The 13,451-nt window shown below is 39.6% G+C and overlaps 1 protein-coding gene across 1 annotated transcript in view; it reads left to right on the top strand.

Annotated features, from left to right (window-relative positions):
• Positions 1–4,109: 4,109 nt before the first annotated feature.
• The window catches only part of LOC131959570 (A disintegrin and metalloproteinase with thrombospondin motifs 14), a 51,332-nt gene continuing 41,990 nt past the window's right edge, over positions 4,110–13,451 (top strand). The window contains exons 1-2 of the mRNA XM_059324776.1: positions 4,110–5,478; positions 5,903–6,324. Of these exons, the coding sequence (XP_059180759.1) occupies positions 5,400–5,478; positions 5,903–6,324 (501 nt within the window). The 5' untranslated portion in view covers positions 4,110–5,399. The remainder of the gene's footprint in view (positions 5,479–5,902; positions 6,325–13,451) is intronic.

Here is a 13,451-nt window from a genome sequence, read left to right as displayed (position 1 = left end):
ACGATATGATGGAAAGCTCTTTCTACTAAATGGACCTTGTGAGATTGCTGTATAAAATGCTGTTTTAAGGAGAATATCAAGTCTTAAAAATACTAACATCTACAAGGCAAAGATACAAGGTAACAGTGTATTATTTGCTTCACGTTTTGTTGTATTTATAGTATATTTATTAGGCGAAATCAATGCACACCTACTTGGTTATCTGTCAACAACGGCTATCTTGAGCTAGCGACTAGCATGATGCTAACGTAACATTAGAAAAGTAATTGACACGCTAACGCGATTAGCGACGTAACGTTTTATGCTTCTTACATGTTGCAAAAAGATTATACGGCTTCAAGGTAAGTATTTAATGAGTTTTGTTAAGTAAGTAATATACCTTTGTGTCCATAAACATTTTAATTTTGGGGCTCAAAGACAAATACACATAAGAGGAAAACTACAGATCCCATACTTCATTGTGCAGAGCTAAACTACGGTAAGTGGAAAAGGACAAAAAGCGCTAACCGTCTCTACCTCAAAGGGGCAGCAAACGTGATATGCTCAGAAGTAAACGGCCCTTTTCAAACAATTGGTCAATTGGAAAATAAATTGTTTGATATTTTTGGAAATATGCCTCTCAGTAGAGATTCAGTGACTGGTAATTGAATATGAAGTAAGAGCCGGCAGATGGTTTGATTATTTTAGTATGGTGGCTGACAAAAGGCAAAAGTGCTACAACAGACAGACTAAAACAAGGATAAATGTGCTGCAGCTTCAGAAATTAATTTAAAAAAATGCATACCAAATCAAAGATACACACCGACACAGAAAAACAAATGCAACAGAAAAATGCTATTTAAGAAAGTCCAAAGTCATGCATAGCATGGATGTATTGTAGGGTATTATATCATGTATACAAGTTTGTTGTATGTTGTTTTAATTTACAACAGGTTTTTGTTGTGTGTTTTTGATGTGATTTTAAACTGGAGTTGTTTCTGAACCTGTAGCACAATTCTACCAATGAAAATGTTTTGAGCTGTTGTGCATTTGGCCTCATTGCCTACCATAGTTCAGACTTTGGAGTGGAAGCAGGAGTAAAAAACAGGTTGTGGTTGATGACTAGCCCAACCAAACATCTGACTTTAACACGGGAGACAGCTGTTTGTTTCCTGTTTAAAACCGATACTCAGCTTCATTTTTTCAAAAGCATGACCACAATCCAATAGAGGCATCAGATCAGAAAATGCTTCTATATTTTGTTTTTGAGTGCATTGACAAAACTTGTTTCTTTGTTGTTTAAAGAGTATTTGTTGGACACTGTGTCCAACAAGTGTCAAACTATTTCTTTTACTTTCCACTAAATTTAATTGAAAACTGTTGAGTATTCTTTTGAGGTATAAAAAAAACAAACAGAAAGTCATGAAGGTTAAACCTGTAACACAAATAGAATGACACATATTGGAGCTGCAACAGAAAAAGACTCCCACACTTATTACAGACTAATTACATTTTCCTAAGGAAGGTCAAGTGAAACTCATTTAGTCCTAAATCCCTCCATCCACACGGGGCAGAGGACCATAATAACAACTTCTTCAAGTCACTGAGTTGTAACTTGGCAAATGCAGACGCTCCTCTCTTCCCCTCAAGCTGTCGGGCAGACTAGCAGCTGCTTTGCATCTCCCTGCATCTCGAGAGATGAAAAGTCACATATTTTCTCAGCACGCTGGCATGGCTAGACCACATTACAGCACACACTGAGGCATCCAAAGCTCCACGCACTGTACTGTAACTGCTCCTCGTTGCTGGAAACACAGTGGAAGAAGCTTAATTACTTTGCAGCTCCACCCTCAAAGACTAGACTAACTACTCTTCAGTGGTGGAGAAAGTTTTCAGATCCTTAACTTAAGTAAAAGTACTAATACCAGACTGGGAATTACTCCACTACAAGTTAAAGTCCTGCATTCAAAACTTAAGTAAAAGTACAAAAGTATCTGCATCAAAATGTCCTGAAAGCATCAAAAGAAAAAGTATGTGTTATGCAGAATCTTCTCATATTTATATGTATATTGTAAATATATTATGCAATTATTATTATTATTATTGATGCATTTTTTGTAAAGATCATGAGCAGAGCAGAGCTTTTTTAATATACTGTTATGAGGTTAAATTAAAAAAAACGTCGAAACACTTTGAATTGACCATGTTTTTTTGCTAAATATTGACCTGAAAAGTAACTAAAGCTGGAGTAAAAAGTACAAAATTTGCCTCTAAATGTGCTGGAGTAGACATATAAAGTTACATTAAATGGAAATAATCAAGTAAAGTACATGTACCTCAAAATTGTACTTGAGGAAATGTACTTACATTCCACCATTGCTCCGCAGCAGATTGCGATGTGTCTGTTTGATTGAGACCTTTTTTTTTTCTTTTTCAATTGCTGATAGTCAATAATCCTATTTCTTAAGAGGTCTGGCTTTCTTATATGAATCTCTACATTGCAATTGTTAAAATACTCAAGAGTTGTATTCTCTTCGAGGCAAGAGAATAAAAGCTTTGCTTTTTGATTCCTGTTTTTGAAGGACAGAGTGTTCTAATGCGAGCGCTGTAGCTGAAAATTGTTCTGGTGTGTGGACTTAACCACAGACTGCGAGTGGAGCTTTTCATTTCAGAAAGGAAAAAACAAGCTTCTAATTGAATACTATGCTATATTGTGGAATGTCATCCTGGCTTTAAGACACAAATGAAACAAAAACAACAAAAAACACTCCACAACAGTATGGAAAAAGGGCATAAAAACTTCTGACAAGGCTGTTAATGGTTTCCATCTCTTAATGCTGTGGTTAGTTTCCATCGCTTATTAATGCACAACTCTGGATCACCATGCAATCCGCTCATTGCCGCCCTGGGGGGATGACTGCATTAAAAACCCACACCTGCTCTACATTGACTATTGTGGGAACATGGAGGTAATTAGCCACAGAGTGAGAGTATAGGCGCTGCATGGGGGATGTTGTACACAGACCAGACTCAGTCGAGGAACTGTGGAGGGGGAAAGAATCTCCAGTCTAGACACCTTTTTTCTTGAAAAAAAAAAAAAGTACCTGAAAGTCAAAACTCATTTCAACCCAACCCCCTTTCTCCTCCTCAGAGACGGATTCCAGAGTTGTTGGTTGAGTCTCTGCATGGTCATGTCTGATGAAGTCTGGACTCCAGCAGGGTGAGCCAGGGCCAAAAAAGAAGAAGAAGAAGAAAAGGCCTGGTTGCTTGAGCAGTCATCCAAAGTTTTAACAGGCTGTCATTCCACTGATGAAATCTACTGTAGAGTTTTCACACCTTCTAAGCTGCTAATGATGGTTTTGGATTTGTTCCCTTTCTGCAAATGGAACATATGCTCACAGTGACATCTGCAGGATTAGTCCACATTATGAAAACTTGAGATACAAACTGCATGAGGTCATTCATTGGGATCATGCAAGGCATGCTTTGTTGATACTGGAATGGCATGCAATAGACACAGAACATAAGTGGTTAGAGTAAATATGCTTTTATGATGACATGGCACTTTACCTTGCCTTGAAATTAACTTTATTTGGCTCTGAATACATGGGGGCCTGTCCTAAAAAAATATGTACATAGAAACCATTTTCGGTCTTTCCATACTGGCTCTGAAGAGATAAAAAACACAATTTTAATGTAAGAGATAGGCAAATTTACAGTCTTTTTTACTGTGATATTCTCTATTTATGTTTCCACACACAGAGTTTCCTCGCTGAGGTTACACAAAGAAGAAAGTTTGTACTCACTTTCTAAGAGTTATCTACCTCCAAATGCTGAAGTGTCTTATTAGCTGATGAAAGTATATTTGCACAAGTTCAACAGTTCAATGCAAGTATGTGCATATAAGCGTTATTGTAAAGGTCTCACATTGTAAAAAGTGAGATGTTTTTGATAATAAGGGACATTTAGGTGTTATATTAATACCGTCTCCTTCCCATCTTGGTGCAAGATGGGAAGGAGACTCGCTCTGTTGGCATGACAGCTGTGAACTGTACTCTGAGCATGGGAAAATTACTTTCTCTCCTTTAACTGATTTGTCACTAGTTACTTGTTTTTTTTTTTTGTTTTTTTTTTTTTTCAAATGTCAGCACTAAGAGGGTCTGAAAAATTGCTACATCTAGCAGGAAACTTGTCATGATGTGCAGATGTGGAAGACCTGGAAACACTGACCAATCAGAGTGGACTGGGCTTTATCTGGGACGTCCTTAAAGAGACAGGCACTAAATCTGAGCAAATAAAGAGTGAATGAAGGTATATTCAGACTATATGAGATAAATAATGTGCTTTTTGAACATGTAATGCTCTATTTGAACCAAAACTACAAATATGAATGAATGATTTTCTGTGTTCTTAATATTCAAATACTTTTGTATTTTATATTTCTTTTTATTTACTTCTTTGATTTACAATATGAGCCTGATGTCTGCCTGTAGACCAATTTGAGATAATAAGTTGATTTCTATACAAACAAGTCACCCACTTTTCCAATGCACGTGCAGTGGAAAGTTGTGACCTCGACCATGCCTGATTTATTGCCATGGTATCGCTGACATGTGTTTGTGGACTACTGTAAACCTTCATGAGTTATTACCGTGCATTAGGGAAACAAATCACCCTCTTAAAGAAGGACACATAGATGTAAAGACTGGATATTAGCTGTGGGGCTGGACTTTGGAGATCGTTTTCTCCAGTTTCTTTCTTCCTTTTTGTTTTGTTTTTTTTGGGGGTTGAAAAAGTCGCTTAGCTAAATATGTGGCTGTCTAGTGGAGAGAAGGCGCTCCCACTGTTGGCTGCTAGTGGCTTCAAGTTGAGCAGTTGAGAGTCCCGCAGCCGAACCATTGGTGCGTAATGGTGCACGACTGGACGGCAGATGTTTCACCACCGGGACACTCTGTCTCTGCACACTTTATCTGAACTCTTCCGACTTTTTTTTCTCAGCGTAGGCGTGCGTTAACTTGCTCTCTTTCCTTTAAAAAGTTATCTGAAGAAGGAAGGGGGACGAAGGAGAAGAAGAAAAAAAAAATTGGGCTACCTCTTCAAACCGTCCCGGTTTTTACCGGGGAGTTGTCGTCATCAGCACCCCAGATATCCCCCCTCTTAACTCCCTAAATGGATGGGGCAGTCTTGGTCTATGCAGTTCAGCACAGGCCAAAAGATTGGAAACAACTTGTGAATATCCGTCAGTTTGGCGTCTAGAGGGAAACGCTCAGAAATGCCCGGCTGCTTCGCTGCAGCTCAACTGTGAGGACTTTTCTCCTGCATTTGTGGGTTTTTTTCAGGAGGAAGAACTCTGCTCAAAGTTTACAACAGAAAGGAAAACTCAGCGCTGAAGTGGCAGCTCTAACACTATAGCCTTCGCTATGGATTGTATGTATTTATTGATGTGCTTTTCACTCACTCAATTATTTTTGGATCATATTTTTGCTGCAGAAACACATGGTGAGTTGACCACTTACTTTCTATTTTGTTGCACTGTGTTTAGAAATGCACCCCAAAGTCTAAATGTTGATGAATAATCATTTTTTTAAATGTTTTTTTTTAATTTACTGCTTTCCATAATGTGTGTGACAGCCTTACTGCTCTGGGTAAAGTCAATACAATGACTGCCAGATTTCCCTTTATGTCCACAGGGATTTTGCTCATAATACCAAAGATTCAATAAATTAATATATAAACATGATTGATTGGAATTTTTCTTAGTGAGTTTGTGAAGATAACATTAATTCTGAGCTATCTTTGTGCTTTGTATAAGTATCTATAGTTCTCCAGTCACTCAGCTTACTTTGCTTTATAGTCTTTTTCCATAAGAACATGCCATAGGTCTGTGAATGTGATTCTCACTTGACACTATCTGTCCCATCAGAAAAACTCTCTGGAAAGTTAAGTGAATATGGTCTTATCGTGCCATTCAGCACAGACTCCCGTGGCCGGTACATTTCTCACGTGGTCTCTGCTGGAAGTGGAAGTAAAGGTGCTGCTGATGCTGATGCTGATGCCGCCTCAGCCTTTGGCAGTAGAAGAAGGGTGGCCCGCGGTGCCCCAGAGATGCCCCCGGTCACCCCTGCCTCGATGCAGCACTTGTTTTTCAATGTCACTGTGTTTGGGAAAGAACTGCACCTCCGTCTGAGGGCCAACAGGAGGCTGGTGGCCCCGGGGGCTTTTGTGGAATGGCAGGAGGACTTTTTGGAAAAGGCCAAGGAAAGGATCCACGGGGACTGTGTTTTCACTGGAGACGTGAGCGACATGCCGGAGGCCTCTGTGGCTATCAGCAATTGTGACGGACTGGTAAGTCAATGCATACTTTAAATATTTAGCTGGGATAAAAGATGCTTTCTCTTTTTGCCACCGTGTCAGAAAGAATGTGCATACGTTTGGAGTGTTATGGATCGGCATCTATTTCTTTACCTTGAGAAAGTCCTTCACTATCCCCACTTCACATGCTTCCTGACATAAGCTTGCATGTGCATCATGATCTTACATAACTTATACATTAGAGCAATAGACTGATCTCAAAACACACCCTTGCTAGCAGATTGTTTAAAGGTCCCTTGATCCAGGGCCCTGGACAGCTCACCTGGTGGCCGGACAGTTTCTCTTCCTCAAGTATTGAATCTTCTGAGATGAGTTTTTATACTTTTTTGCAAAATATGACTTCAGTTTCTCCGTAACATTCCGCCTCACCTCTAAAAGTTTTGATTTCTTTCTTCTCACATTCATTAGGTTTTGATCAGTGCTTGTAGCTGCCAGGTTATCTTGACTCCAGTCCAATTCAATCACTTCCTGTACTCAATGAACCCAGGACTTTCAACCAGGAGACTTGTGTTTGTGTCACGTCGTTGGAAGTTATGTCCCGAATAAGTGTTTTTAAGCCTTATCCTGTTCCTTAAGTGTTATTGATGCCTAGACATAACCCTTTAAACGTGTTTAAAAGTGATGGTCACATTAACGTGTTGCGATCGTCTCATGTTGAAAACATAGTTCTTGGGATGTCATACAACTACGCTGACCAGGTACATACTGGACGCTAAAAAGAGTCGTTAAAAAAGATTTCTTTGTTCATTTTCACCCATTACTATAAAGCATCAAGACATTCACTCCGTTGTTGAGAAGTAGCTCAGAGTTTGATCCTGTGGCTTCTCATACAATTCCTGCAAAATAATATCTATGCAGTCCATCTGTATGATCAGTATCTTCCTCAGTACACAGTGGCAGTTTGAGCATCCAGGTCCTGCTCTTCCATTGCTCAGGACTTGCCAGTGACGGGGCTCATATTGAGTTGGTCTGATCAGTGAAAGAGCAGGTGACAAGAGCTCAAATAACCAGCAAGCCTGAGAACAATAGAAAGGTAATTGTGTTGCTTTAACCTGCATTGATTGATTTTTTTTCTTGCCCACTTGGGGGTAGCACAATTATCTGTCAACATACAACTAAGACCATAGTTGACCTCTACTTGAACAGATATCAGTCTGTTCAAGTAGAGGTCAACTGGCCTTAGTTGGCCTTGTTGCATCAGCATCACACAGAGAAACAATGGCCACCGGCCACCTCTCACCGCCCACAATGATTGTCATCATCGCTGCATTTTCTCGATCTTGTAGGTTATTAATAATAATAATAATAATAATAATAACTTTATTTATAAAGCACCTTTCAAAAGTGAGTTACAAGGTGCTGTACAACAGAAATAAAACATATCAAATACAATGAACTGACAACAACAAAATAAAACCACAAAAATAAATGACATTGGACTTAAAAAATTTAAAATTTACAATTTAAAGTCACTATTCAAAGCAAGGCAATCATACAACTATAATAAAAGGAAATTAAAGAGAAGGCTAATCGATTAAAGTGAGTTTTTAGAAGAGATTTAAAAGAAGCCACTGAGCTTGCCTGCCTGAGATCGCCGGGCAGGGAGTTCCACAGCTGTGGAGCACGGACAGCGTAGGCCCGGTCACCTTTTGTAATCAGACGGGACCTCGGGACCAGAAGCAAAGCTGTGCCGGCGGATCTCAGGCAGCATTCAAGCTCGTAGGTAAAAGCATCTCATGGATATAGGCAGGAGCCTGACCATTCAGGGCTTTAAAAACAAGTAATAAAATCTTAAAATAAATTCTAAAACTCACAGGCAGCCAGTGGAGGGCAGCAAGGGTTGAAGAGATATGGTCACTTCTGTTTTTACCTGTTACCTATTAACTCAAATAACACAAAGAGATGCTGAGGTTACAAGATAGATAAAAATCAATTACACTTCTTTCTCAGTTTAACAATGAGAGGTGTGTGGACAATAACATACTTCTTTTCTCCAAGTAATTTCCTGAATGTCGACCTTGTGTGGCTATCAGGGAATCAAGAAAAAAAGTAATGCAATGCTGCACAATATTCAGTCTTTATTACAGTTCTCTTTGATTCTTATCTCAGAAACAGAAAGCAATAATGTTTTAAAATGTGTGAGCTGTGGAGAAGAGAAGCCAAAGATATATAGTCATAACTAGAGTTCCAATGTTTAAAGGCACCTTCATATGATGTCACAGTAATGTAATCTATATCTATAGACACATCTATATGAATGCAGAATCTGTAGGCAAAGTAAGGGGACATGGGACAAGATTTCCATATTGGAAGCATTCTGATTTTTCTTTTGTAGTCTGAGAAGTATTGATCGTTCAAGTCGAAGCAGGCTTGGAACACATTGGTTGAAATGCCATCTTGGAATCAATCGGCCATCGTCTGAGAACAGTTAAGCTTTTAAAGACTAAATTATCATCAAACCAATAGCTGAAAGATTATGCGTTTAGAGTTGTAAATAGTGTTTATATTAATATCAAAGTCATACATAAAACCGTGCAGTTCCGATTTTTCTGAGTGGTCTGATGTAATCACTTAGTTGCACTTAAAAAATCAGTCATTAAAGGTAGTGGAACATAAATGCAATCAACAGTGCTGTATTGTTAACCTACAGTTTTTTAATCCTCACACTGCAAGTCGTCCAAAGACGGGAGCAGAGTCTGTGTGTTATGTGAACAGCATGGTGTGTTGTTATCAAGAGCTGACACATTACAGTTTTCTTTATCTAAAATGATGACATCTTTAATCCTGACCGGGATCTGTCCTGTGCCAAATGTCAGATTTCAAAGCTTTGAGCGTCACAATCTGTCCGCATTTACCTGCGTGGGATCGGCAGAAATCTCAGACGAAGCAGGCAGAACAATCTAACGATCACCGCTTGGCTGAATACCACTCAGTGCACGTGGGGAAAGATGCTTTTTTGTGATATGGCTGTTGTCAGACTCTTAGGAATATCATCCATGTGTTTCGTTACATCTAAGCCAACGTAAACATGAACCTGTCTGTGCATGCACGGGGGTTCAGGAGGCATTTGAAGTGAACAGACAGTTAGCATTATTTTGTCTGTCTGCTTGATGTTGAAGGACATGAAGGAGATGTCTGATGAAAGAGGAACTTGAATTGGGGCGCTGAAGTTGCAGCATGCGGGCCAAATGTCTCAGGAACACTAAGGGTCTTTACGTACCACCAGCACTCCGTCTTCAGAATTGTGTTTGATGTGTTTCTTTATAGGTAACACACACACACACGGAATTGGGGCAGATGTATATCACAGTAGAGATATTTTTTCATATGGAAACAAATGGCTCAGACTTAAAGAACACACCAGCAGTCTTCTTAACTCCTAACCTTGCATTTTTTCCCCAGCTATTTCATATCTTCAGTATGATTTTCCATGTGTCCTCTGCAGTGAGCATGCCCACATGAAGATGACTCCCAAATAGCAAGGCATGACATCACCAGTAACAGATTACGTTAACTTGGTCTCCTGCCAAGACGCACAAGATTTATCGCATTCCAAGATCATGACAGATAAGACCTTCTGACAGCAAAGCTACAAATTAATCAGAAATCTTGTTGGTATATATGGCCTTACGGCACTACCAGACTGTCAGCTGAAGTTGCAAAGACTCTGAATCAAGTCCTGCACTTTCAGTTTCATTTTACAGGGTTCACGTTTGATTGACCAACATGTCAACGTCTGCGATGTCTTCCAACAGCTGTGCGTTCCAGACAAGCATGAACTATTGTTGTGGAGCGTTGAGTGATGGCTATGATTATACCGGTGCTGCTCATGTGTTGGGTATTAGCACAGACGACGGGCTGATTGAATTACATGTGTGATGGAAACACGAGTGCCGGATAACCGCAGTCGGAAGAGCGCTATTTCTGTGTCCATCAGTTAAAAAGAGAGAGAGCCACCTAGCAACAGTCAGCCAGCTTACTTTTTTTGCGGGGTGGCGGGGCAGTTTTCCATTTATTGGAGATGGAAAATGCTTGCATAAATTGTTCTATTCATGCATGTTTGCAGGAACTCTGTGCAGGGCTGGTCCCAGTCCAGTATTCCAGTATCCTTCGGTGTTCCAGTACTCTGCTGGCACTGAGGGGGAGGCACTAAACTCGGATCCTTATTTGCAGCAGTTACAGTATGTCTGTCTGAACATGTGTTAGTAAGTGTGTGTGCTCATTGAAATACACAATCTGATACAGGACATGCACACATGCAAGCACACACACGCACACAGATCACAAACACAAGTGAATATCACCATAATGGGAATGACATCAATCCAAAACAAATGGCTTAACACACACATAGCAATCCAATACTGCATATACTTGTATACTGCTACTACGACCACTAAAACTTCTTCTTCTTCTTCTTCTTCTTCTGCTTCTGTGTCTCCTTCGTACTACTGTTACTGCTTCATCTAGTCCAGGGGTCGGCAACCTTTACTAACAGAAGAGCCCTTGTCAGCCAAAATAAGAGAAAAACAGTTGGAATGGAGCCGCAAACCTTATTTTGAGCCTTAGAATGAATGAAAAACAGCCTAAACAGCCTACGTCTAAATTAGCCAGCCAACATTAATAACAGATCATAATTAGCATTTATTAATATGATTTTGTCAGAATGCCGCGAGGACCAAAGTGCAAATCAGAGCCTGGAAACTGAAGAAATATCTCAACAGATTTAGAATTGAAAGCTAATCTAGCAAGGAAAACTCAAAACTAGACTTGAAGTTGGCAAAATTTAGAGGTGAGGCACCGGCCCGTGGAGTTTCATAATCTATGATGCATGTTTTAGTTGACTTAAATGTTTTTAAAACATTTTTGCTGCTGTATATAATCTACACATTATACAATTGAAGAATACAAATTGCTTTGGTCCTACACCAGTGATACATTATATTTAAATTCTTAAGAACTTAATGTTTCATTTTGTAAAATTTCTTTGTCACAGCCACAGTGAGCCACTGTAGATGGCCTGAAGAGCCACATATGGCTCTGGAGCCACAGGTTGCCTACCCCTACCTCTTATAAACTCCTCAAAAAAAGTTTTTTCGTTATTTCGGTCATTATTTTTCCCCTTTAATAATACTAATTGGTGGTGTATTATATATCATTGGATAGCCTGATCAGTCACCTTTACAAAGAGGTAAAACTTGTAAAGATCGTGCATTCGTGTAATGAGCAACACAGCTAAACTTGTGGGTATGCCCAAAAAAATTAGACAAAATACCCTGTAATATTCTCCTGTTGGTATTCACTTTTGTTTTGGGTTGCCTGGTGAATTGGATGATTGCACTCTGCCACAGTATTAAGGAAAAAGTCTCTGGAAGAAAGCCTTTGGTTCCTCAGTGGAGCAAGGATGAAGAACTGGTCTTCTTTGGGTGCTGTCTTTCTGAGACACCCACTTCGTAGTCTGTCTTTGACTTCACCAGTCTCACAGATGGGGTCCTAAGTCCGGAAACGACCACTAAATAACGCTGCCTTATCCTGAAGGGACAAATGTGACGCTTGGAGCACACACAAACTCAACTCAAGTTACAGGACTCATGCACACAAGTGCTGTCAATAAGGTGCCAATCAGGTCACACACCTGGCAGCACTTGAAGCTCAAAGCAAAGGTGAATACCAATAGGAGAATATTGCAGAGGATTTTGGCACATTTCTTTTTGGGCACTACCCACATGTTTAGTTGTAGTGTTGCTAATTCAAAAAATGCATGATCCGTACAAATTGTGCCTCAATGTCAAGGTGACTAATCACGTTTTCCAACAATATAAAATCCAGGAGTTATATGGAAACATCTACCACTACTACTACTACTACTACTACAACACATATTTCTTCTTACTACTACTACTATGGCTTCTACCTCTACTACTGTTTCCTCTACAGCTACTAAAACAACTTATTTCACTACCACTTGCTAATAGTATGTCTTCTACTACTACTGCGGCTACTACTTCTTCTACAACCAGAGTATGTCTAATACTTTTATTACTATTGCTACAACAACTACTTCCACTACTAACTATACTTTTACTCCTCCTCCTTATAATAATAAAAACTTTGCACTTCTGTGTTTTCACAAGTCCTATTTTCATCACATTTGCATCTTGTTGCTTAAACCGTTACATGTTGACAGCTGTGACAGCAAATCGCAAAAGGAAACAGATCAGATGAGTCATGAGATATGATTGGGAACAATTTTTTTTGTTTTGTTTTTTCAATTCTGACAGTACATAAAGGTTTTCTAAAGATGAAATTACTTCCACCTTGTGATTCAGATCTTCTCCGAGTTCATATCCTTTTAATTCCCTCCTAATCTTTCAATTAAGTGTCTATTTAATAGCTATAATGATTAAAACCTTTTCTTCCTTTTGAGAAAAAATGCACATGAAGTCAGTGATAATGAGCTCAATTTTCTCTTTATAAACCCGGTCGTGATCATTAGCTGTGCTTGCCCTTTGCAGCCCTGCACAGTGAGATGTGAAAGCTGATAAAAAGGAATCAAGTCGTAATCCCCTGCTCTCACAAGCTGTCTCATATGATCAAGTCAAACCTGCGCCTCTGCTGAATCCGGCACCACTCAGCCATGATTTACTCCCCGGCTTATTGATCCTCCTGGTTCTACCACAAAAGCTTTTGTCCGGCATCACCAACATGGCCTATGCATACCTTGATCTCAGTGGTTGACAGTGGATTACCTCTTTGCTCTCTCCCTCTCTGTGTCTCGCTTGTGGATCAAAAAAGAGCGTGCCTGGAACCGAAATTACATGTTTCTTAACAATCTGCCACAAATTACAGGTTAAGCCCCTGGAACGACGGTTGGACTTTGATTTCCTTGCACGTTGCAGCTCAAGCATAGCCTGGGGCACTTGTTTCATTTCTATATTCTGTTTGTCATTAATGCACCTAAAGGGATATCCTCATTAGGCTCCAACAATTTAATGTTAGTACTTTGTGCTTTATAGTTCCACATTGATTTTCTTACCCAATTCTCTCCGACATTGTTCTCATTGTTCAGCCACCACAGTCCAGATGAGGGAATCTCTGAC

The sequence above is a fragment of the Centropristis striata genome, chromosome 21, assembly GCF_030273125.1.
Source record: "Centropristis striata isolate RG_2023a ecotype Rhode Island chromosome 21, C.striata_1.0, whole genome shotgun sequence".
Classification (NCBI taxonomy): Eukaryota; Metazoa; Chordata; class Actinopteri; order Perciformes; family Serranidae; genus Centropristis; species Centropristis striata.
Note: the sequence above shows the minus strand (reverse complement) of the source record. Positions and strands in the feature narration are given on the sequence as shown.